General features: G+C 37.6%; 1 protein-coding gene across 6 annotated transcripts in view; it reads right to left on the reverse strand.

The window, feature by feature from the left end:
- LOC124217434 (growth factor receptor-bound protein 14) overlaps nucleotides 1–25,820 on the reverse strand; it is a 299,568-nt gene that overhangs the window by 110,680 nt on the left and 163,068 nt on the right. For all 6 annotated transcript variants that reach the window (XM_046622999.2, XM_046622998.2, XM_046622995.2 and 3 more), the window contains 3 exons: nucleotides 21,486–21,521; nucleotides 21,267–21,302; nucleotides 21,073–21,108 (listed from right to left, as the gene is read on the reverse strand). In XM_046622999.2, coding sequence (XP_046478955.1) covers nucleotides 21,073–21,108; nucleotides 21,267–21,302; nucleotides 21,486–21,521 — 108 coding nt within the window. The remainder of the gene's footprint in view (nucleotides 1–21,072; nucleotides 21,109–21,266; nucleotides 21,303–21,485; nucleotides 21,522–25,820) is intronic.

Consider the following 25,820-nt stretch of genomic DNA (forward strand, 5'->3'; position numbering starts at 1 on the left):
AGATTGAAATGAAAAGGATTGAAATTATAATAGCTAGACGCGTCCGACATTAAAACTGAAGAATTCTATACATTTCCGGAAAATTTTGCAAAACGGATATGAATCAAGAGTCAGGAACGCGTAGTCGTAATTCTTTACCGCAGTAATTTCTTGAGGCAAGCCTTGAAATTACTCGTTCAGATGTAAGCATCGTGAATTTCTGATTTCTTGAATTTCAAAACCTATAAACAAACAACGAGTTACATCCTGATTGGGATTTATTTCATTTGATTGGAACTTTGATTATTTTTCGGGGATTTGGAATTTGGCGAAATTTATCTGTCAGAGCTGCACTGAGAGAAATTCATAGTTTCGGTTACCGCTCAGGCCTCAACTATTTTCATTTTTTACCACAATCGACAAAATATAGTTCTCGGTACAATATGAAAATTAGTTTTCTCGCTGTTACCGGAAAGTCTGGTATCCGTTGCTATTTTTTCTCATTACGATCACTGTTGCTATATTTTCTTGCAACTGTTGCGAAAATTTAACGCTTGTGCAAGAATAAATTGACGTCGAAACCTTATTTAACTAAAAAAGTAAAGTAAACCTCAGAAACTGATTTTGCGTTGCAATAACCAAAAAAGGATCGAGGATAGCGCAAAATGTTTACGCGTACCTCGTTTTTCGTAATTCCAACGATATTCAAACAGTTTTTTTAACGATATCTGTTTTACTGAATTTTTCTAGTTACTGTAACAAATGAAAGTTTTCTCAGTGTGTATACATACCGGGACAATCTCTAGAAAGTTGAAAATCAACCGCGCATGCGCCAAATAATTGAATCTCATTGGTCGGCGAAATCTTCACGCAGCGATATTCTTTGTCCGCGACGCAGGCGTGCCAACCTACGCAAAATGTCTACGTTTGAATTTTCAAAGAGCGTAAGCGTTGAATTCCGAGCGTTCTTTGAAGAATCGACTTTCCGACCCGACAACAAACGCTTCCGAAACCTTTCCGAGTCGCTGCCTCGATTATTCGAGATTCTAACCTCGAAAATTCGTATCAACCGCATCGCCGGCAGAAAGAGTTTGACAGCTTGAAACTCGGGATGGCCAGCCGATAAAACTCGCGCATGCGCGGTTGATTTTCAAGTTTCAACAGACTGTCTCGGCGTACATATATAACGTAGATTATACGATTGCTTGAATCGCAGTTGCAGTAAGGAGGGGTGGTCGTATAAAATATAATGCGTGGTGGCGTTTAACCACCACCCCTCGGATATAATTCACTTGACACGTCGAGGCGGAATCGCCGTTGTAAATTACCCTTAATTATCGCTCGCCGTCGTGCGAACACCCTTAGCAAGCCTGCACCCTGCACTAAAATTCGTCCCACGACTTTTGCAGCCCTCTGACCGACTGGTTTCGTCGCACCTGCGACACTTCCCGTTTCAATTTTCTCCCCCGCCTCCACAATGTGGAACCAAATTTTGAAACCGGATGAGACGGGGTTGATATTACGAGTTTAAAAAGTTCCGAAAGCCTTGAATGCCGAAGTTTTTGATGGTGAACTTGAAGTAAAGAAAACAAAATTTAGCAAAGAAAATATAGACTCTACGACGAGTTTGATTCTTAAAAAGAATTCTTCTTACGATCAATCGCGCGTAGCGGTGAATTCGGTTGAAACATTGCACAATTGGTAGAAGATTCAAAGAATTTCAATCATTAATTATATATTCCCGATGACATTATAACGACGAAACTTTCAATTCCGATATCGATTTTTCTAAATTTGATATTCAATAAATTAATATTCTTCTACGAGGATTCTTTACTGGATATATTATGAAAAAAAAAAATTCAAACGAATGGGGGAAAAAAAAAAAAAAAATAATAATAATAATAATAACAATAATAATCGTACCCACAGATTTTTATCGATTTTGTACGTACCGATTTCTTTTTTTTATTTTTTTTCTACCTCTCCAATCTCGGCAAAAATTATACAGTGCGCAAGGTATTTATAATATATACAATAATATACATTATATGTACAACCATGCTTAAGAGACTTTGACCTACTTCTTTTGATCAGGTACACCTAGCGTTGAATCTCGGTTGAAAAACGCGTTTGACAAAAGCGTCAGGAGGCAAAAAAAAAAAAAAAAAAAGTCAGTTGCGTAGAAAGAGAAAAATTCGATGAAAAATCGAAGGATGAGATCGAGATGGAGGAAAAAAAAAAAATGATCTCGGCCGTTCTCTGAAACGTCGAACAACCAGCTGTTCAGCAAAAATGCAACCTTTTTCCACCCTCTGTTCTCTTCCTCTCTCTCTCTCTCTCTCTCTCTCTCTCTCTATATCTTTTCGGGTTTGGATCACACTCGAACCGGATTTCGAAATAACGGGAATTTTTGCATGGTCCTTTTGTTTCTCTATCGTCGCCGACTCGACTCCAAAGCCTGCCTGCCATATGCCGATCGTTAGAACGGAGCGTCGAAAAGCCTGCCGGCGAAACGGATTGTGCAACCAACGTGATATGTAAAAAAAAAAAAAAAGTATACGTACACATATAATAATACGCTTATTATACGTGCACATGCTTATAATAACTCTCGACATTATACTTCCAGATTACTTCGTCACTTGTTCAATATTTCTTTCTTTTTTTTTTTTTTTCCTTCATCTTCATCATCTTCTTCTTCTTCTGCTTTTTTTCCTTTTTCACCGATTTTTCTCTTTTGCTTTTTTCAGTCACCCGATCCGCTCTTTCGCACGAGAGGATTGATATAATCACACGGACGAAAAGATTGACAAATTAAATATCCCGTTTGCAATACGTATACATATATACATATATATATATATATATATACACATATCTTTTCTTTCCTTAATATTAATCAACGTCTTGTATAATTATAAGTAAGAAAAATCTCGAGACCGAATTGAAAAAAGTAAAAAATTTAACAATATATATATATATACGCTACGCAATATCCGGGAAACGTTTTTGCATCGATTTTTTCCTACTTTGTTTTGTTAAATTTTTTACTTTTTTCAATTCGGTTTCGAGATTATTGTTACTTATAATTATACAAGACGTGGATTAATATTAAGGAAAGAAAAGAAGAGGATTCAAACGGTTGTAACAGATCGAGAGAAAAACAACTTGGAACGAAGATTTTTTTAATGGTAGGCTTCAACGAAGCCTAAACATGAGTTTTCGTTCAACTTGAAACTTTGACTGTTCAATAAATTTTTACGATAAAAGTATTTTCATGTCACTCCCGTACATATACATATACATATATATATATATATATATATAGTATATACACCATATCAAACACAAAGTTGCAATGGTAGAAAAATTTACGTTCTAAAATAAGTTAGAATTTAGTATGAAAATTATTTACAAAGTTTAATATTTATACAAATCAAATTTTATGACGGTAGCATTTTTTTTTTTTTTTAATCAACTCAAACTATCGACGCATAACAACAGATGCGTGTGAGATGGCCGAAAATTTCCGTGGTTAGAAAAAAAAAAAAAAAAGTGAAATAAAAGATAATTTTTCAAGAAAGATCAATTTTAAACCAATATCAACAGAAACTCAATGAAAAGAATCGATAAAACTTAATACACGAAAACACTTGTCGTTTAACGAGACAAAGTTGGATTGAAAAAAAATAACGAGTTAAAACTTTCGCTCAATTTCTCATTAGAGCTTAGAATTTACGTCGGGGATCTTAGAATCAGCAGCAGCAGCTTTGGAATGAAAGGCGTATTAATTATGCGAGTCAAGTCGAGTCGAGTCGAGTGAACTCCATAAATTCTATCCAGTTAGACAATGGTGAAGAAGTTTTGACGGTTGACAGCTGTCACGTCTGAAATGCTAATTCCCTCACGGAGATTTGCCGTCCCGCAAAGATGTGAGAGGAAAAGGTGGGTTGGCAGGTAAGCCGACATACATCGGCATCCAACTCCGCGTATTATACGCAGAGCGATACGCGTGCACGTATGTATAAAACACTTTGCTGATTCACGATTCATTATCTCGGAATATGTATGTGTATCGGTTTAACGGAGATGGACTCGGCTTGAAAAATTTCGCAAATTTATTATACATTCGGACGCCTACTTTTTCATTCTATTATATTACACATCGATTACTATGCGATCGAACAGGTGTTTTATTTTTTTTTTTTTTTTTTTTTTTTTATTCCTTTACCTTCCAAAGACTCAGAAGACCAAAAACGGAACGCGGAATCGTCGTCGGCTTCTCGAAACAATTTTTCTTTTTTTTTTTTCTTCTGTTCATCGAGAATACAAGATACACGTTAACGGTAATGAGAGGAAGAAGAAGAAGAGGAAAAAAAAAAAAAAACAGCAGAGCGGTGAATGTTTTATTTTTTTCAAACATCAAGTTTTCGTACCGGTGATTTCGAAATGAAAGTAACAACTACTGCGTTACGACAGGTAATAATTATTGGTAAAAATATCATCGTTTGAATTAAATCTTGTTCCAAATTGAACAGTGGATCGGTTAGTATTTTATTAATTGACGGAGAGCGATGAGGTTCACACTTCCGATAATACATATGCTTACAGGGTAACGTGTTACTTTGCGGTTTTTTTTTTCTTTTCAATTATTGCGATATAATGTAAATTATTGTGGTTAGAAACACGCCGATTGAAGAGAATCGTGAAAATTGTGGGAATGATTCGTTTCCGAGAAAGTTACGCCTTTATACGTATGCATGTTTTACGTGAATTATAAATTTTTGGGGTCGTTGATTACGATGTTGAAATCGGATTTTAAAAATTCAAGATGGCGGATCCATTACGGCGGACGAAAATCTGAAAATCAATCGAACCCGGAGAAAAAATTCTGTCGAGGGGTTTTTGACGTCGCTGATTACGAATCTGAAATCAGATTTTGGAAATTCGGTACAGCGAATCCAATCGGTGATTCCGAAAAGCCCTGCGTAGAGTTTTGTCAAGGCATTTTGAATTTTTGAAATCTGATTTCAGATCCGTAATCACCGACCCTAAAAACGGTAAATAACAATCTCGTGATAAAATTTATAACAGCATAATAACGCGTGACTCAAAAAGGGTTAATAAAATCACCAATTTAATCATTTCTCTGCCGGGGGGAATAGAAGAAGGGAAAAAGAGAAGAAAACTAACGACGGAAACATTTGTTCTCTCTCTTTTCAAGTTGTAAAATATATCACCGGATATTCGTTTCGTATTTAAAAAGTGCGTGCATAAAGAGTTGGAGAGACAGACGGACGGACAGACGCATTATAGGAATAACAGATAGGCGGGTAGATTACGTTTAATTATATTTTCCAACGAAAGCCCCGCGCAGCATGCGAGGGAAAACGGTGAATGAGAATGGTCGGGAGATTACAAGATTATGAAGGTTAAAATATATACCTCGTACAGTGATTGTGTGTTTGTTTAATGTATTGCAATATACATATTGCATATACCGGGACAATCTCTTGAAAGTTGAAAATGAACCGCGCATGCGCCAAGTAATTCAATCTCATTGGTCGGCGAAATCTTCACGCAGCGATATTTTTGTCCGCGACGCAGGCGTGCCAACCTACGCAAAATGTCTAAGTTTGAACTTTCAAAGAGCGTAAGCGTTGAATTCCGAGCGTTCTTTGAAGAATCGACTTTCCGACCCGACAACAAATGCTTCCGAAACCTTTCCGAGTCGCTGCCTCGATTATTCGAGATTCTAACCTCGAAAATTCGTATCAACCGCATCGCCGGCAGAAAGAGTTTGACAGCTGAAACTCGGGTTGGCCAGCCTGCGCTAAGAGCCGATAAAACTCGCGCATGCGCGGTTCATTTTCTAGTTTCAAGAGAGGAAAGGGATCTCTTCTGTTCTTTGAATATAGTATTAAACGGCATGGCTTGAAAATTATTAAAAAAAACGACAAAACTAAATACCCGGAAATCATACGAATCTTGCCCCCTTTTTTCTTTCGTTTTATTTTACTTGTTATATTCCGCCTGGAAGTTGTTACTTCGCGTTGAATTTTTTAAACCACCGTTCTCGGCATACCGTGCGAAAAATTTCCGCGTGAAAAATACGTCTTTGAAGTTGAAATATTTGAAAAGGAGAGGAAGAGGGAAAAAAAACAATCGCGATTCAAATCAGCGATTTGTTTCTCGGTCGGTTTAACCGTTCGAGAATTTATCACGTGAAAATTTTAGTAACGTTAAAAAATGAAGACGGTTTAACAAAATACGTGCGTTTTACACTATCTTTTTTTTAAGTTTTGGAGAAGGATTAAACAAATCATTGTTTCTCAATGTCATTTTTCGATGTTTCTCGATTGCATAATAAACTTCAGTGCAGTTCGCAAAGAAGAAAAAAAGATATATAATGTATTATACTCATATTCGCAAATTTAATTTATATAACAAATTGCATCAACGCTGCTGATTTTACGGCGTATATTCGGGTCAGAACTGTGTGAAAAGTTGAACAGGGTAACTGAAGCTGCTCAAATTGAATCTGATTCAAGAAATTCTCTTTGGGATCTAAGAAAAAAAAAAAAAAAAACACACGATACATAAAATCGTGATAATTTACACAAGTTACACTTGCGATTGTACAAGAAATACGTTATTGTTAATGAAAATTTGACTTGGACGATCAGTGGAAAATTTATTTACGAATGAAATCCGTCGTTTCATTATCTTTAGAATTACACAATTATTTGGGGTGAAAAAATAATACAATAACGAGATTTCCGCGATGTAGTTGAAACAATAAGGTGTTTGTAATAGAATTTCAGTCTCTCTCAACATCTTCTCATTAAATTACGAAAAATTTAATATACAAACGTAACTAGATTAGCCTAAGTGAAACAACTATTCAGCAGTAAACTATTAATTTAACCTCTGTTCCATCAATTTTTCAATCCAACCGTAAACCCCATATGGGGTTATCCTTAATCCAGCGTAGGAAAATTTCGCAACCTTGATTCGCGCGTCGCAATTCGCGTCAAATAATGCATGCGTACAAGTATGCGTACGGTCTATAAAAATTCGCGAGAGAGTATTTCAAAAGCGTAAGAGAGAACAAAGCGTGAGAGGAGGAGGAGGAGGAGGACGAGTGGAAGAGAGATAAGAGAAAAAAATTAAAAAAAAAAAAAAAAAAAAAAGGAAAAAAAAAAGAAAAAAAGAAACACCCTGAGTGAGCAAAAAAGGAGGTAGAAAGGCTAAATTGAGTGGCGTTAAGTCGTACATCAGCAGCAGCAGCAGCAGCGCAGTACCGAAGTGACGTGGGCGTTAGGAATGTTCTTTAAATAATTCGCATTTCTCTCTCCATCTCTCTCTCTCTCTCTCTCTCTCTCTCTCTGGAAACCTGCAGTAGCAATTGTGACTCGCGAATTAGACTCGCCGAGGCAGGTCGACGAAAAGAAAGAAAGAAAGAAAGAAAGAAAGAAAGGAAGGAGGGAAGGTAGAGAAAAAAAATAAAGGGAAGGAGGGAAAAGAAGAAAAGCCTTTTCTCCTTGATGAAATTGCCACTTTCCCGCCGACGAACACCTACGGATGGTAAGTATGCCTGCCTGCAACATTCGCCCCGTGTGGCTGGCAGTGTAAATCTTTAAAATCCGCTCCCCGAATACCTTCGGAAGAGAGGAACGAATGTAAAAAATTCATTCACACCCCCGGCTGCACATTTTTACCGTCAAACGGGGGCAGTTTTTTTTTTTTACCAATTTATTTATTTTCTTCTCACCTCCCCTTCACAGAAATTTAACGAAAGAATGGATACTTTTCATCAATTTCACTGCGATATTGTCGCAATTTCGGTGTTTGCAAAAGCAGCAAAGATGTGTTATGGAAATACGTGGAAATTTGATGTAATGGAACGACTTTGAAATTGTTGGAAATTGATAGGGTCGAAGTTAGAGCGACGATTAATGCTGAGGAGAAAACGTTGTTTAGCAATTTTTGAAATGTTTGATGTTCGGCAAACGGTGATAAAATTAAATATAATCGTATTTTGCAAGCCCAGTTCCTTCAAAATCATTGAAATAATAAGAAAATAGTGATATTTTTCTAAACGTTTCGTTTAATTTCTTCGTATCTCAGGACGGATCGTTTCGTTCGGGAGACTATTAGCTAAAAATTCATCGAAATATTTTATTCTCATCGTGTTGACATCGTTGAATATTTAATTTTACAACATTGAACCGGTATCGATCGTGATCAACAAATGGCGGTATTGAATTGTTTAGTGAAACGAAATAAAACCTGTTCCGATGACTTTGTACAATGGAAAATAATATTGTAAATAAAAATGAGCCATCGTAGAGCGCAAAATCGAAGAAATCTACTATATTTTTGTTTATCTAATTGCGGTATTTTCTATTATTACACTGAGAGAAATTCTTAGTTTCGGTTACCGCTCGGTCCTTAACTATTTTCATTTTTTATCACAATCGACAAAATATTGTTCTAGGTAGAAAATGAAAATTAGTATTTTTTTTTAGTATCCGTTACTATTCTTTCTCATTACGATCACTGTTGCTGTATTTTCGTGCAACTCTTGCGAAAATTTAATGCTTGTGCAATGATAAATTAACGTTAAGGCCTTATTTAACTAAAAAAAAGTAGAGTAAACCTCAGAAACTGATTTCGCGTTGCAGTAACCAAAAAAGGGATCGACGATAGCGCAAAATGTTTACGCGTACCTCGTTTTTCGTAATTCCAACGTTATTCAAACAGTTTTTTTTTTAACGATACCTGTTACTCAATTTTTCTAGTCACTGTTAACGAATGAAATTTTTCTCAGTAAACATTTTCAAACACATGTACGTCGCTTACGAATATAAAAATTTCATAAATAGTCAAGAATCCAAAAGCCCGTAATAAAGTTGACAATAACTGTCAAGTTTTAGTGAAAAAAATCCTCTTAACACTTCAACCCGTAGTTGATTATAAGATAAGTAAGTTGACGCGAGGTTCGACGGAAAAAAAAAAAAAAAAAAAAAAAAGTAGCAGCAAGGAATGCAAGAGGAGAAGATAAGCGACGCTTATTTCTCGATGTGAACATGCCGCAGGAATTTTCGTCGACATACGTTATACTTGCGGTTTAAGAAATTCCAATTATACCATTACGTGGCAGAAAAATTTCGCGCCGCCGAGCGATAATTTAAATTCGTGAAAACGAATGAACGACAAAAAAAAAAAAAAAAAAAAATTAGGAGTAAAAACAGGAACGAGGTTAAAAGTGACGGTAGAAAAAATCGAAAAATCATTCAACAGGGTGAATCTTTACACAAACGGTATCAACAAAATTTTACTCTCCATTTTACAGATTTTTTAAGATCAACGGAAGATCGAGAATCGATCGACAAAACCTGCGGAATGATTTCAAGATTTTTTTTTTTTTTCATTTTTTTTTTTTTTGTTTTGAAAAGCAACGAAGAGCCGATTCAGATTTTCGGAAACAGTCAGACGTCACATAATAAAGTTTCGTAAAAACGAGGGAACGAAACGCTGCGAGCGGGTGGTTCACCTCTCTTTCTCTCTCTCTCTCTCTCTTTTCTTTCTTTTTTTTACTTACTTACTTAACTTACTCGCTTATACATTAGATTTAAGTTAATTTTTAAGGACATTAGATTTAAGTTTATTTTTTTCAAGTTTAAAATTTGTATTTCTTTGTCATTGGGCTATTAATTTATACTTTTGGGTTCGCTACCCTAGTGTAATAAAATTCGTTCTATTCTATTCTATTCTCTCTCTCTCTCTCTCTCTCTCTCTCTCTCTCTCTGTCTCTCTTTTGGATCGTTTATAATTAAATTAAAATTAATTTAGTATTAAATCTACCGTTCCCTGTTCACAATATGTATCGCTTTTCTCTTTATACTTGGGAGTTACCGCCTACGTATAATAAAAATATGTTCTATTCTCTCTCTCTCTCTCTATCTCTCTCTAGGCTTCCCCGTCTCATCAGTTCTATTTTTTCCCCCATCTCACGTGTTCAACGACGCTCGTCAAGCGAGGCGTGACGCCGCGGTGCGTTGACAAGTTGAAAATTTATTTGCGGAAATTCGCAGGGTCGCTCAAATCCTCGGCAGCGTCGCCGGCTGAGAGGTGAAAGGGGTGGGGGGGGGGGTGGGGGGGCAGGAAAAGGAAAAAGGAAGAAAAAGAAAAAGCCTAAAATACATTCAGTATTCATCTCGGCTTGACCGTCCGAACAAAATCGGAGATCCATTCTCTCTCTCTATCTCTCTCTCTTTTTTCATTCCGACCTTAACAAAACTGCGCCGCGAACTTGTTGCAAGAAGAAACTGGTTGCGGAGGTCAGAAATTCCAAGTTCACCGAACCCCGTCATCACGGTCATTACAATGATTGCCCGGTGAATGGTAGAAGCCGTTGCTGCTGGTCCAAGATCTTATTTTTCTTTTTTTTATTTTTCTCCTTATTATTATTCATCCTCTATTTTTACTCTGCTCATTTTTCTTTGGTAAGCCTCCAATTGCTTGTCAAAAATAAATCGGCAACTGGTTTTGTACGCGTATTACAGTGATTCGTTCGGAACGAGAGAGACTTGAAACTGTTGAGAAAAGAAAGAAACACACGAAAATAAAACAGCGGAAACATTCCGATTATTACAGCAATTCACCTGTACGATGATTCGTTTCTTCAAGCAATATCTAAATTTTATACACGATATTCTTTTCAAATCGATTTATTTATATCATATATCGTACAATTTATTGTCGGTGTGTCTGATTTTTTGACTATTTTGCCGATTGTTGTATAAATAGAGAATGAAACTGGCTGTGGTTGAAATTTGGAGCAATTATTATTGATGCGAATCTATTCGCAGGATTCATTATATTCGAGTTCGTTTCTAATGATCAATTTTCTTCTATATATATATATATATAAAACATGTTTTTTAAGTATAGAATTTAAAACGTATAATTTCTATGAATACATTAACAATCGGACGAAATTCCGGAATAACTTTTAAATCCTCTGATTCACGGTATTTTATTGTGAGTCTCGAATGTTTTAATAGTAAATTTTTTTCGGTGTTTTATCAAATTATCCACTTATCTCTGGGTATGGGGTGGAAGCTCCGAAATTGACAAGTTCCGAAAGCGGCTAACACCGAATTATTTAGTTACGAAATTTGAAGTAAAGGAATCAAACTTTGGTGAGACAACAAAGTTTTGAACGGTCCGAAATCCTACGGCTCTGAGTTTCGAAATGCAAGATTCCGAAAATTCAAGTTACGATAAAGTTCCGAAAAATAAAGTATCGACGTAGTAAAATTCGGAAAATTGAAATATACTCGCGCAGCGTATGTTTACTCGACGAGTGGGTGTAAAAAACGAGAAAAACGTAAAAATCAAAACGACCAGGATTCCTAACGTAAAAATATCCAAAATCCAAAACGAAGCAAGATCAAACGTGATGAAAATTTCATCAAACCGGAAATTCACGGAATGTTTCAGATTTTTAAATTTTTAAATTTTCTCATTTTCGTACTTTCGGAACTTTTCGAATTTGGAATTTCAATCCCACCTCTACTTCTACATTGAGACCGTTTCATTGCCTTCCTCTTTTCCCTGAGAGATGAAAATAATTCTACACCTGTAATGAAACATCGAAAAATACTCGGGGATAATTTGAGAAACGGAAAAGGTAAAACGAACGCGCGCACCCTTCGGGAGAAACGTGTATGGATGAAAAAATAAATTCCTCTGCAAGGAAGGAAGGAAGGAAGGAAGGAAGGGAGGACGGACGGAAGCGTCCCGCTTCCACGTGGTCTGGATGATTGGGAGAGGAGGAGAGAGGGAAAGCGGGGGGTGGGAAAAAAATCTGTAAGGGCTCTCAAATGAACCCCGGGGGCTGACGTGACGCGGCAAGCTGAAACCGGGCGGTGAAGGGGGGATGAGGGCGGAAACATGTTTGCCGAAGCGTGACCTCTCAGGAACAACTGTTGCTACCCGGTTGTTATATCGCGGAGCCCATGGATGCGAATAGTGGGAAAGATATCGAGAGGAATAAGAAGTGAAAAAAATTGAAGATGAAAAAATAAATAGAAATTGGTGGAAAATGTGATGGAGGGACGGACGGTATGATGAAGGGAAAAAGAACATCAAAGAATTTAGAAGTGATATCGCCGAGAACTTGTAAAATAGATTTAAATCTAAGAGTAATATCCTTTGTGATATTTTACAGATTACACGGGTCTGGAACCAAAAGACTGCGGAGGTATTTTTTTTTTTTTTTTTTTAATACCGTTTCTTACAGTTTTTCACTAACTACAACCGGGAAAAATACACAAAAAGTTCCATCACGTCGGGTTTATTTTCTTGAACTCGTGTTTGTAGTTTCATTCAGAGTGAAAGTCACGTTCAATTCGAAATCTGGTATCCTGTTGTTGATACTAAGAATCCCATGCAAAAGTGATTTCTCACTTACATTTAATATGTGTCAGAGTGAGACTCGAAGAATAAATAGAAACAGGGAAAGAGAAAATGGAAAGCGGGAAGCGTCTTCGGGGGTGTATCGAAGAGAAGAACAAATGGTTTTATAGGCGAGAAGAATGAAGACGGAATGTTAAATACATTTCAAAAAGAAATTGCTTGTTTAATTTTATAGGAAACATTGTTTAGTTCGTTGTAATAAAATGGTGGTTTCTTCGTTATCGTTAGGCTTTTTTTTTTTTTTATGCGAACACCTTGTATTTTACAAGAACACCGGACGTGACGGAGGGAAATGAAAGTCACGTTTGGATTCGGAACACTGGAAAACCTAACATTTACCACAAACATCCCATGCAGCCGATGAAGAAAAAACTTCTTTTTTGCAGATTTGTGTTATTCATTCATTGAATCGAGGATTAAACTCTTGATTAAACTTTACACAATGTACTATAAAAATAAACAATTTTCTTTTTCAAATTTTAAACGAAGTTGCTAGCATAAATACATAACAAGTTTCAAGATTCAAAACATACATTTATATTCATAATCAAAAATTCTTTACAAATCGTTCGTGGTTCTCAGTTATACGTTATAAAATTATAAAACCGTCATGTCAAGTTTTTGCGGATACCTCGAATCGCCTCTAATTATACCCTCCTGCGAATCTTGAATTATACGACTCTTCGAATTACACTGACGAACGATAAAAAGTTTGACACTTGAGACGAGAAGAAACCGGCGCCACGTTGAACTTGAATCGCATTGTAAGTTTCGAGAAACTAAAAATTTCGCGACAACTCGACGTGATCCGGAGTAGCAAAAAATCCACAGTTTCGCAAGCCTCGCTCTCGCTCTCGGAGACAAAAGGGAGGAGCTTTAAAATCCGTTGATTACGGTGCGAAAAGATCGCGGCGGAGTTGCAAAAACGCAATTCTTTTCCAGCTCCGATGAAGAAGCCGGGTTTTTGTACGAAATTGAATAAAAGACACTTCACCGAGTTGCCGTCGCGTCGCCGCCTACAGAGGAAAATCTAATTGCGAAATCTTTTCACCCCAAATTATATACGAGCATTAAACTATACACGAGATATTGGCAAAGGCGCGTAATCTCGAGCGAGAATTTGTATTAAGGTGGGTTGGGCGAAAGTCTGCGAGTTATAAGTCTTCTGCATTTGCAAAGAAATGAGAAAAAAAAAAAAATAATAATAATAAAATGAATAATATACCCAAATTCAACAATTAGCCTGAAAGAGTCTACGAAAAATATCATTTTGAGAATATATTTTTGTTCAAAGATTCTTTCTTCCTTAAATTCGGTAATTTAGAGGCTACAATTTTTGTTTATTCCCAAATTTCAATTTTCCCAAAACAATGGAAACATCATAAATTTTCCAAATGCGGTAAAAATTCTGAAGGAACGTTAATCGATATTTAAAATACATAAATATCACGGGACCGATAAGTTTGTTTTATTGCGTTAATCAAGCCTGGATGAACGGGTAATATCGTTGTTTAATTAAGCCACATATTAACTTCCGTGAGAATATTACGGTAAAAAAAGATAACGATAAATGAATAAAAAATTGACAAAAAAAAAAACAAAAAAAAAAAAAAAGAAAGAAGTAGAATGGAAGTGATAAAACTCCAACGCTCGGCTAAATTGATAATGAATCGGTACTCGATTAATAATTTCTTGACGAACTGATAAAAAATTCAACGAATCTCTCTCTCGTTTCCTCCAAAAAAAAAAAATTGTTACCATTTCGGTCACGTAAAAGGAAAAAAAAAAAATTTTATTGCACAAAAGCAATTAAATTTCACTGATTTTGCGACGTCGTGTACTAATTTTTACAGTTTTAATATCTGCAACGTGTACTTGCTACGATTTTCTGGCTAATCGAAGAAAAGTAAAACACACGATCTGATTATTTGTAAAAAAATTACCGTATTTTCATAATTTCACTTTTCGTCGATGGATGAAGAATCAGGATATTTGGTGAAAGATGTCTCGAAATAAAAATAACAACGACAATAACAATAATTTATATTTGCATATTAATTCTCCTCATCTCCGGGCTGTTTTGGTAAAAAAAATTTCATGCTACTAAATTTTGAAACGAACGTAATCGACGTTTGAAATAAAATCGGAATTTTTGAAACGCGTGTCGTACACATTTGAGAACGTCGCGTCGTCTGGTTACCTAGTTTGAAAACTAAAAAGTTTGAAAGCGCAGAAAATACATTTTCAAACTATAACTCGAGGGAAAAGAAAACGTGCTGGAAAGTTGAAACAATGCCGAAAGTGAAGTTTGAGGTTTAAGGGTGAATTTTCAACCCTGTTTTAGGAATTTCTCTGAAGCATGTTACGCTCCTGAGTTACGGTTGAAAAAAGCCGTTCTTCTCTTCTCGTGATTTCAAACTCAGTTTACATCTAAAAAAAAAAATAGAGGAGAATAAAAAAAATAGAGATAGAGAGAGAGAGAGAGAAAAAATAAACGTTACGGAACAAACATCGAAACTTTTGTTCTGAAATACGAACTCTCCACGTGCGAATAATTCTCAAAACACGATCGTTCGGGTATTTGATTTTTTTTGAAAAGTTTGAAGATAAAAGATGAGTGAACTTTTGAATAAAATTAAAAGACCAGATTCTCAACAATTTCAAAGCTGTAAAAGCTTTCTTTTCTGCATAAAATTCCAGTATCTATTTTCTGTTCTTGTATTTTCATAAAGATCTTCGTACAAGATTGAGAATGAAATAATTTGACAAATACTCGTCGTCCGTGATATCTCGTAATAAAATTGATAAAATATATTAATTTTTGGCCAAAACACCTTATCAATACAACAGAGCGAATGTGTGTATATATCTGTGTACGATGCGAGTGTTACTGCAGAAATCTTGAAACGGACGGATCGATAGAAAAAGGAGGAAACACGAGATCTTTATGGAACCGCCACCCTCGGTTATGTTTCTGTCCTATGGAGTACGGCACGCATATCGCGTGTGTAAGGTATTATTATTGCGCTCCGCGCGATTTCCCCTCGAATATCAAAATACGTCCCGCATCAACGTCAGCCACTCGTTACACTCTTCCCGATTCTGTATTTATTCCTGTTTCATCCAGCCCGGATTATCATGCGCATATAAATACGGAAATGTTTATCGTAAGGATTCTTCGCAAAAGAATTCCACAAGATCAGCGAATTTACTTTGTTAGTAATAATTTAAGTCCGTCTATCCGTTCAGAGAAAACGTTCGTCCTTTTCTTTTTCTTTTTTTTTTTTTTTAATCATTTTGTAGATGCATTTCGTAAAAAGAAATTTCTAGTTTGAACACAATACTTATTTATTAATACCAAAATTAATGAAATAACCGTTTCGAAATTGCAGAAAAGAATTTAATTCAACAAAGTAAAATCTTGATATTCGTTTCGTCAGTTTGATGAAATAATACTTTTTTCATCGTTTTGTCAACATATTGAATAGTCTCTGGTAGATTCAACCAAATCGCTTCGTACAGTTCACTAAATCTATTCGGTGGATAAGGATTAGTCGGATTGACGAAATCACGAGAGCCACTAATCGATTACCGCAATCGAAATTAATACGTTGCATCGTAAATCTACAAAATTATTTGTTCGAGTGGCAAAATACGCTAGGTGACAAGTGAAAAATTCTTTCTCGCTACAGGAGTAAGATGAGCAGTTATTAGGAAGGGTTCCAGGCATCCGTCGAGTACAATCAGCAGAACTGAATCATTCGTGATCTAATTCCATTGAATCAGCCTGTCGTTTCACAATCGCGTATTTCTCTGTCATTGTTTGATATGGCGCTCAATTCATCTGGCATAAATCAATATCAAACTATAATTTTTTCATACACAACAATTAAAAAATTATTTTTCAATCTTTACAAAATGATTTCATCGTGTAGATCTGATTTCGCAATCGCGAAAGAATCCGTGGGAATACGGTGCCGAATCTTTTCTTACATATTGTTGAAAAATTTTGTTTTCTACGCGCTACAAAATCAACAAAACTTTTTGGTTGTGTTAGAATAAGGTTTAGTCGGATGCGTACAAAATCTAAAATCTCCTTGTCAAGACCGAATTTTGTTCATTGCGACCAAATTTTTTTCCAAGTGTATAACGAATCAAATGTCAAATAACAAATTTTTCTTCTATCCAATTTTTTATTTTTGAAATTGAATTTTTCACCGAGTCTTAGGTACGAGCTTCAAATTAATACGATACAATATTTTTACAATTTTCAACTTGATTGTATAAAGATACGCAGATATGATTACAATAATTTCTTTCACAATTATTCTTCTAGTTCCTATGCGAGAAAATTCATCTACTCTACATTAGAGGTGATATTTTTTGCTACGACGTTTCAAGAGATAAATCAACTTGTTTCGATACTGACATGTATAAGGGATTCAAAATTACTCAAAATATAAATGCTTTTAGACCCACGTCACTGTAACCTGTCTTGAAAATTCATATCGCTCAAACTTTCGGTCCATATCCCTGAAGAAGCTTTATAAAATATGGACGTGGGAAAACGAAGCCCTCTTTTTCTCCGTATCGTTTGCTCGAGGGAGAGAAAATTCTAGGAAACGGACCGTCTAAAATTTTTTGTCCGTTTGAACGGAAAAAAAAAAAAAAAAAAAAAAAACAAAAACAAACAAACAAACAAAAACATTTTTCAGCAATAATAAATGTCGCGTCAATTTTTCATGGACAAAAAGCTCTGTGAAAATTCTACCTCTTATTTTTACTGCTACGTTTTTATAGGCTTTATTTTGCAGTAAAAATTTTGTCGTACGAAACTTTTTGGTTTAGGTACAAGGTATCGCAAAGCATTAAAGGCCCGTTTTTACGCTGTGAAATACGACAAAAATGAAATTCTACCTTAAGACGAAAAGGAAAATGTCCCGCGGGACACGAAACGCGGCAGCGTGTGTGAGTCGCGGATTAATTACATAAACGACAAGTAGCGGGAAAGAAATTCGGAAGAGAACGTACAAAGAACGAAAGAAAAAAAAAAAAAAAAATGAACGAAAAAAGAAAAAAAAGGGGTGGGGGGGAGAAAACGCACAAATTTTAATTAAATACGCGGTATGAATACACACGCTCGCGTCCTGCCGATAAAATTACGCCCACCTACCTCGTGTCATTGTTTCATTGTGTCGTTATTATTATTATTGTTATTAGAGTTGCGGAGATTTTGCATGGAAGCGGTTATACGTATACGTATAGACGGTGGTTCCGACATTGCGCGTTGTTGTTTAATCAATTCAATAACGAAGAAACGTCCCACGCAGCTCTTGTCAGTAATATAAACCCGAGTATAATAGAACATTTATATATATATATATATAATTATATATGTATGTAAGATTTGAGAGAGTTTGTAATTGAAAATTCTAATTTTTATATATATATATATATATATGTGTTTTGATGTATATACCAACTATAACAGTATTATCTGTGTAAACTCCGTGTTCAATGCTGATTCGGGTCGAGTCATTTTCAAAGGTTTCAACTTTGGGTGAATGCTTGAATTGAAATAAAAAATTAATTGAAAATAAGATTAAATCTGCGTTGGAGATTTCGAATTGCGTGTAATAAGAATTTTATAACTCGTTGTTACTCGGTGATCCTCGATCGGATATTGGCATGGAAAAATAAGGACAATAATGAACGAATAAGATTGAGAATAAATGAATAAATAAATACACAAAATGCCACCAGATATTTTTACGTACGATTCGAGAGAGTGACGAATTCACGGTAAAACGTGAAATTCAATCATCCGGTGTGAATTTCAATTTCCATGTGACCGAAACGTAATGATTTATGGGTAAGGTACAAATTTCGGTTAGACATCGCTGGGCAATCATATTTCGACAAACCCACGTGTGGTGTTGCGTAATATGGAAAATTGAATTTCGAATTGTTTGATTTATCGGTAAACTTGAGAATGAATATATCGATCAATTGCGAGTGTGTGTGTTTATGTTTATATGTATACGAACGCGTAGGGGATGATGCAAGAAGAGCTCGGTTGTATTTTTATCCAGTTTTCATTATTTTTTTTCACCTTCGAGAAAAATAGAAGCGAAAGGAAAAAAGAACAACGAGATGCGTCGCATGATAAATATATAGGCGACATTTCACGTGAAATTTGACCAAAAATGGTCTCGGATTTTGTTTTACGGATTTTTTTTTAAACCGCCACTTGAGATTTGATAAGAAAAAAAGTTGATAAACCAATTCCGAAAACACAATTTTCATGAATCTGAAAAAATCCTATCTGATTTTATTTTAAGCGCGACACGACGACGGGATCTCAATATTTAGTATTTGTTTCGCAAGTTTTTAGTTTTTCTATGTCGGAATTGTTTTCGCTTTTTTCATATTTTATGTGCCTCGATCTAAGTAGATTTCAGAACACATTCACATTATTTTCTTGATTTCGCGATCTATTTAGACTTCGGACACAGGACCACGGAAAGTGAGAAAAAAAGAAAAAGAAAATATATCCAATTCTGAGTTAAAAAGACTAAGAACTTGCGAAAAAAAAGTTGATATCGAGATCTCATTATCGCGTGAAGCGTAAAAATCATATTTTGAATTCAATTTTTCGTAAATTCACTAGCGGCTTGAAAAATGGACAATAAAAAATGTTGATATTTATCAATTATTACAGAATAAAAATACAAAAAAATTAAAATAAATAAATAAATAACTGCAGAAAATTTGTTGAAAAAAAAACCCAAAGAAATCTGTAAAGATGTCGGCACAAAAAAAAAAAAAAAAAAAAAAAAAAAAAAAAAAAAAAAAAAAAAAAAAAAAAAAAAAAAAAAAAAAAAAAAAAAAAAAAACCAGTTTTAGCGCTGAAATCGGGTTCCAAATTTCACATCCCGCTTAGAGCAGCTGCGCGCAGGTGAATCGCTGACTGACCTCGAGGCAAAAATCGGAAATAGCTATTGGCTGATCCATGGGTTTCTACCCTGCCCACCTTGCGTCATTCAACCCGTTCCTCCTCCTCCTCCTCCTCCTCCTCCTCCTCCTCCTCCTCCTCCTCCTCCTCCTCCTCCTCCTCCTCCTCCTCCTCCTCCTCCTCCTCCTCCTCCTCCTCCTCCTCCTCCTCCTCCTCCTCCTCCTCCTCCTCCTCCTCCTCCTCCTCCTCCTCCTCCTCCTCCTCCTCCTCCTCCTCCTCCTCCTCCTCCTCCTCCTCCTCCTCCTCCTCCTCCTCCTCCTCCTCCTCCTCCTCCTCCTCCTCCTCCTCCTCCTCCTCCTCCTCCTCCTCCTCCTCGTCCACGCGTACGCAGATATTGCATCGACGCACCAACACCCAATTGCGTGGGTTGTTTACGCACGTTACATCACATAATATCGCGCGTAATAGGTCGTCTCCTCGCTTGGACCATTGCCACAAAAAATAATATCAGACACACTGGCGACAACTAAATTTTCGCCCCCTTCGAACGTTCTTCTCCTCCTCCGCGAGGAATGAAAAGAAAATAGGCAGAAAGAGAGAGAGAGAGAGAGAGACGGAGAAAATTTTATCGTTTTGTTAAAGTTACGATAAAATAAGAACCATTTTTAAAGGATCGAAAGTAAATTTCGTAGAATTATCTTTTCGATTTATTAATACATATGGTTTATCGACACTGCTATAAATTTTCTGGCAATTGCTGAATTGTTGTTCTTTAATTTTTTATTTTTCAAGCTTAAGAAGGCCTTGACATCGATTCAACGTTGCACCAGTATTCAAATTATACAGTGCGAGTAGGTGTATCTAAAAAAAAAAAAAAAAAACAACAACGGGCACACGTACTAGATTTTCTGACTACAAAGTAATCCCAGAAGACTGTGCGGTAACGACTTGACTACAAAAAATGTTTCATCCATTTACACGAAGTGATAATAATCAGTCTTCGACGCATCGTCGTGGGTGAGCTTTAATGACACTTGAATATTGAAAGCTCCGCGGCGAAACGAACGTATGTCCGAAACTCGAGTTGTACAAAAAGAAAAAGAAAAAAAATGCCACGGTGATCGTGAAAAGTGTGCCACCGTTTGGAACACATACGCTGCAGGATCGAACGAGCAGTTTGCGAATTACGAAGCACCGGCTTATTGGGATCTTAAGTCGAGTTGAGCGGGTCTCGGTGCGCGTATAATACATTCGCGATTACCATAACGAAGCATTAAAGCGGATATTTACGGGTTTCCAAAGCCTAGGAGGATCGAGTGAGCGAGTAAAATCGCGCATCCGGAGCGCACGAGGGTCGTTTCATTGGTAACTTTACGACGGTGTGGTGAATGCGCAACGCGGTCTGGTCTGTCTCGGATAAGCGACCGTCTAGTTTCACCCTGCCAGACGCGGGGTAATACGTTTGACCGCGACATAAATTCACGGTAATATTTAAATAACGATCGGCGCAGCGTTTACGGGCATTCGATCATCGGTGAAAATCATTTCGGCAAACAAACGGATCGTTGTTTCACCGGGCATTCAACGAGATGACAAAGTCATCCTGAAAAACCACGAGATAATTGAATGACAATGGTTGTACTCACGGATGCGAGGGATCGTTTGGGAGTTCCGCTGGAACCCTGAAGCAGAAGAAACAGACGAAAATTCATGGTAATATGGAAATAACGATTGGTGTCAATTTTAAGTACATTCGATCGATGAAAATCATTACGGAAAACAAACGGATGCTTCTGTCGGCACTAAACCGTTGAGATTAATTGATTATGGTTATACTCACGGATGTGAGGGAACGTTTCGGCGTTGTGGCAGTAGTCTGTGGAAGAAAAATTATACGTAAATTTACGGTAATACGTAAACAACGATCGACGTTCATTTTACAGGCGTTCGATCGGTGAAAATAATATCAAAAAATAAACTCATGTTTCTGTGAGTACTCGACGAGATGGTGAAATCATCCATAAAATCTTGAAAATTGAATGATAATAGTTGTACTCACGGATAACGGGGTGCGTTTGGGAGTTGAGGTGGAAGTCTGAAACAGAAAGGTAAGAGTGTCGATTAGACAGTGAGCCAAATTCTCAATTTGTCGGTTTGTCGTCAGTTTAAAGTACACGAGTTAAAGGTTATCGTCGTTGTACGGATCCTGGGTTCGGAGGGTTTTGGAACCTAGAGTTAGGCTGGAATCGTGACGACAGAAAAAGATGACTAAACAAGTATTGAGGAAGTTCTACCGAAGCTTATCTACAGGGACTTTCTTTGTTACATCTGACACAATCAACAGAGAGGGTATCTACTTTTTGAAATCGCAAACCACTTCGGACAGTAGTCACTTTAAAATCACTTGAAATCATGTAAAACTGCTTGAAATCGTATGAGATCCCCTGAAATCGCGTGAAATCGCAAACCACTTTCAAAAGCAATCACTTTAAAATCATTTAAAATGATTTGAAATCAGTTGAAATCACTCGAAATCCCGTGTAATCGTGTGAAATCGCTTGAAATCTTATGAAATCGTATGAGACCCTTTGAAATCGCGTGTAATCGCCAACCAGTTTAGAACGCAGTCACTTTCGAATCGCTTGAAATCACGTGAAATCAGTTGAAATCACGTGTAATCGCATGAAATCGTACGTAGCCTCCTTGAAATCGCAAACAACTTTGGAAGGCACTCACTTCAAAATCACTTGAAATCAGTTGAAATCATGTGTAATCGCGTGAAATCACTTGAAATCGTATGAAATCGTATTAGATACCTTGAAATCGCTTGAAATAAAATGAAACCGCAAACTAATTGGAAGGCAGTCACTTTAATATCGCTTGAAATACTTTGAAATCAGTTGAAATCACTCGAAATCACGTGTAATCGAGTGAAAAAGCTTGAAATCATATGAAATCATACGAGATCTGTTGAAATTGCGTAAAATCGTTTGAAGGACCACGAAATCGCACGTGAATTCACTTGTCGTGAATCACTGACCACTTTGGAAAGTGGTCACTTTAAAATCCCAGGAGATTGTTTGAACTCGCTTGAAATCTTTGCAATCGTTTGTCATCCGATCTACGAGTGAATGTCCCCTCGAGATCACAGCTTCAGTGACACTGTTTGAAACTGTGTCCCATTTAATACATCCTCGAGTCCCGAGTTCAGAAAATTTTCTCGACCGTCTTTCAGCTCGATCATGTTATAATTTTGATCGGACGGAGTCAGCGACGCTCCGCAAGGTAAAATAAACGGTCATGACCTCTACGACCCGACATCGGTGGGCTTCGGCTTCGGACTCGCGATGCACGGTCTGTCAACACAGGGAGTTGCGGACTACCGCTGGTTTACCGCACGATGGAACTAGGTATAATGAATCCTCCATGACCGCCGGCAACGAGCGAATCGAGAGAGAGGAGCGAGAGGAGAGAGAGAGAGTTACAACGCTCCCTTGTTTATAGTTATTGCCCTTTAAAGCGTGTTTTCCAACCCCGCGGGACGTAAATAGCCACCGTTGGAAAATTTAACGCCACGGTTGGCTACGAAGTTTCAACTTCAACAACATGGACTCTGAACAGATGAGCGAAAGAAGATGGAGCGAAATAATTACTTACGATTGGACCAAAGTGTTTGACGGTTATTCAACAATAACTTGTGGAGCTGAAGCGAACAGCTAATTGCAAGTGCAATAAGGTTTTACACCAGTAGTTTGACAAAAGTACTGACTTTTCATCAGAACTGTCAAAATTTTGATCATCAATGTCGACTGACTGTTTTATCTTCATTAGCGTTAGCATGTCTGGCTGCTTGTAAGTCTATGAGCTGCTGGTTTAATTTCAACATTTCAAAATCTCTTTACTTGTCCAAATGCCGGGTGAAACTCTTTCGAAAGAATGACGAAGTTACGTTAATGTTACTAAAAGGTAAAGCTTTATAGACACAACACCATCGAGCCACTAACACTGGTAAGCGGTAGAAGCTCCGACAAATCGCAGTATTCAGCCTCAGAAGTTTACTTTTCTGGATAAAAGCTGGTCTCGAGTTCAATACCGAGGCTGACAAGGGAGTAGAGACCTCCTATGATAATGGGGGTGTGATTTTGACAAGTAACGAGTCCGCCCGCGCGACGACAAAAGAAGGGTGCGCAGGTACAGAAGGAAGAAGGGAGAAGTGCCTTCAGGGATCGAAAAATATTCCTGTAAAAGAGTGTCAAATTTGTAAAATGAATCCACGGGTGGTTGGGACGAGTGATACCTAGACTTGCAGAAATGCGAAATATTGGAAGCCCTCATATACTTCGAACTCGTGTTTACCCGACGCCGAGAAGCGACCGTCGGCGAGATGAAAGAAACAGCTGTTTCGGTGAGGTCAACCTCGGTGACCTTTTGGGGTCCGGGTGAGCCGCTCGATTCCATCGGGACTTTTAAACTTGAGTCGGGTGAATGACTGACCGACCGACTGGCTGGGTCTAAAACACTGCGGAGGATCTATCGACCACGGCGTAAAAATTTCTCGGTTCTCGACGGAACCATTCAATCCTCGGAGAACGGAACCAGCTGTTCAATCGCCTTCTGCAGCATCTACCGGCTTACCCTCGACAGATGCGTTGCATCGTCGTGACCTTCGTTCGTCAACCTCATCCCTCCAACCTCGGCAATTGTCGAGCGGTTACTGACTAGTCAGAACGCCAACTCACCCTCGGGTCTTTGAACGCTGTTGGCAGGTGGGTTAAGTTGGGTTGAGTCTGGTTAGGGTTAGGTTCTTGGAAGCCAACCCGGACAAAACGTTTCGTTCCAGTTCCATGAAGAACCAAATTGCCCAGAGGAGATTCAGTGACACCATACTCATTTTTGTTCACTCGCTTTTATCAGTGCAAACGGCTAGTCTAGAGTATCAAAAATTCCTAGTGATCATCATGGTAATGACCAAAACTCGAGCCAAGTTTGCGAATATAAATATGCATGGTTTTATTGTTAGACTGGTTGCAACAGAGTAAAGCGGCAAACCAAGTAGTTACATAGTCCATTTTTTTTTTTATCGTCACCTTTACGAATCTCTGTATCCATCGACGCGACATGTAACCTATTCAATTTACATCCCATCCGTAACAGAAATCCGACGTAGTGCAATTTTCAGACAATATTTTTCAACCCTCGATAAACTTTGTATCGTTTACAAATTGATATTCGTCTTGATTGACGGACCTTTTGTGGTTATAGCCTTCCATTATAGGTAATGAATATGGCGAAAATCGCTGTGCCAAGGCGATCCGAATTACCCGACGAATCTACCTTTATAATGGATACATAAACAGAGGTCTCGCCGAGTTACCAGTAATCAGAAAAGCGCCGTTTTCCTCGATCCTCGAAAACAGTCTCAGAGGATGGTTTTGAGCAGTAAATTTGTTTACGTTGCACCGGGTGGTCCGAGGTTTAATTTCGGAGTTTATACTGCGCTGCCGCACATTACGGGTGGTCCATGCATGAGAGCCTTGCATCATTTCAGCAATGTGAGCTCGGGATTGCGCGATGGTCTAAATCGACCTTTACTATTATCGTGGTTAAGCACCATTACTGTGCAAATTCGCGCAACGAGAGACGGTGAACTACGTCAAACGCGGTCCCTCCGACCTCAGTTATTATTCAGTTTGATCCGGAATCGGTCCAGGATGTTTAAACAGAGTGCGACATATGGCCAAGCGTTTCGTCGGCTTTCACCAGACTGGGTCGTCTTCGCCTGCCTTGTGGAAATATACAAAACGAGACGAACCGACGACGTCCTCGAAATTTTTTTTTTTTTCTACTTCCTTTGCTCGACGGCTGTACGAGTCCCTTTTCACGACGGTCTTTCTCCTCGCTCAACTCGATCGAGCGGATAACACCGTGCCGAGTGAAATTCATCCCGTTGTGACGTACGGGAAAACAATATCCATAAAATCTCATCTTGCGTATAACAAGGAGTAAGGTAGAAACAAACGACAAACGAAACACAAAACCCAACTCATCTCGTTCAGCGACAGACTTACGAAACAAAAACTTATTCCCTTGTTCCTTTGTTTTGCCTACTTCATCTTACTCCTTTCGACTTCTGAAAACTCGTCCGCACCGTTTACCAGAGATTTTTTACTCATCTTCTACTGCTACTTCTCATCTCATTTTCACCCTCGTCTCACCTTCCGCCCGGAACATTCCGTACAACATCGAGTTAGGAAACACACACGCGCACACACGATTGGCAACTTTTCGAATCCCATTTTAAAGTTAAATCTGGAACAGGCTAACGCGGCGTTAGGAAAACATTGCAAATCCCTCCCAACGTATTTTGCAAACACCTCTTTCACGCTCTTTGTTT

This window comes from Neodiprion pinetum, chromosome 4, assembly GCF_021155775.2.
Source record: "Neodiprion pinetum isolate iyNeoPine1 chromosome 4, iyNeoPine1.2, whole genome shotgun sequence".
Classification (NCBI taxonomy): Eukaryota; Metazoa; Arthropoda; class Insecta; order Hymenoptera; family Diprionidae; genus Neodiprion; species Neodiprion pinetum.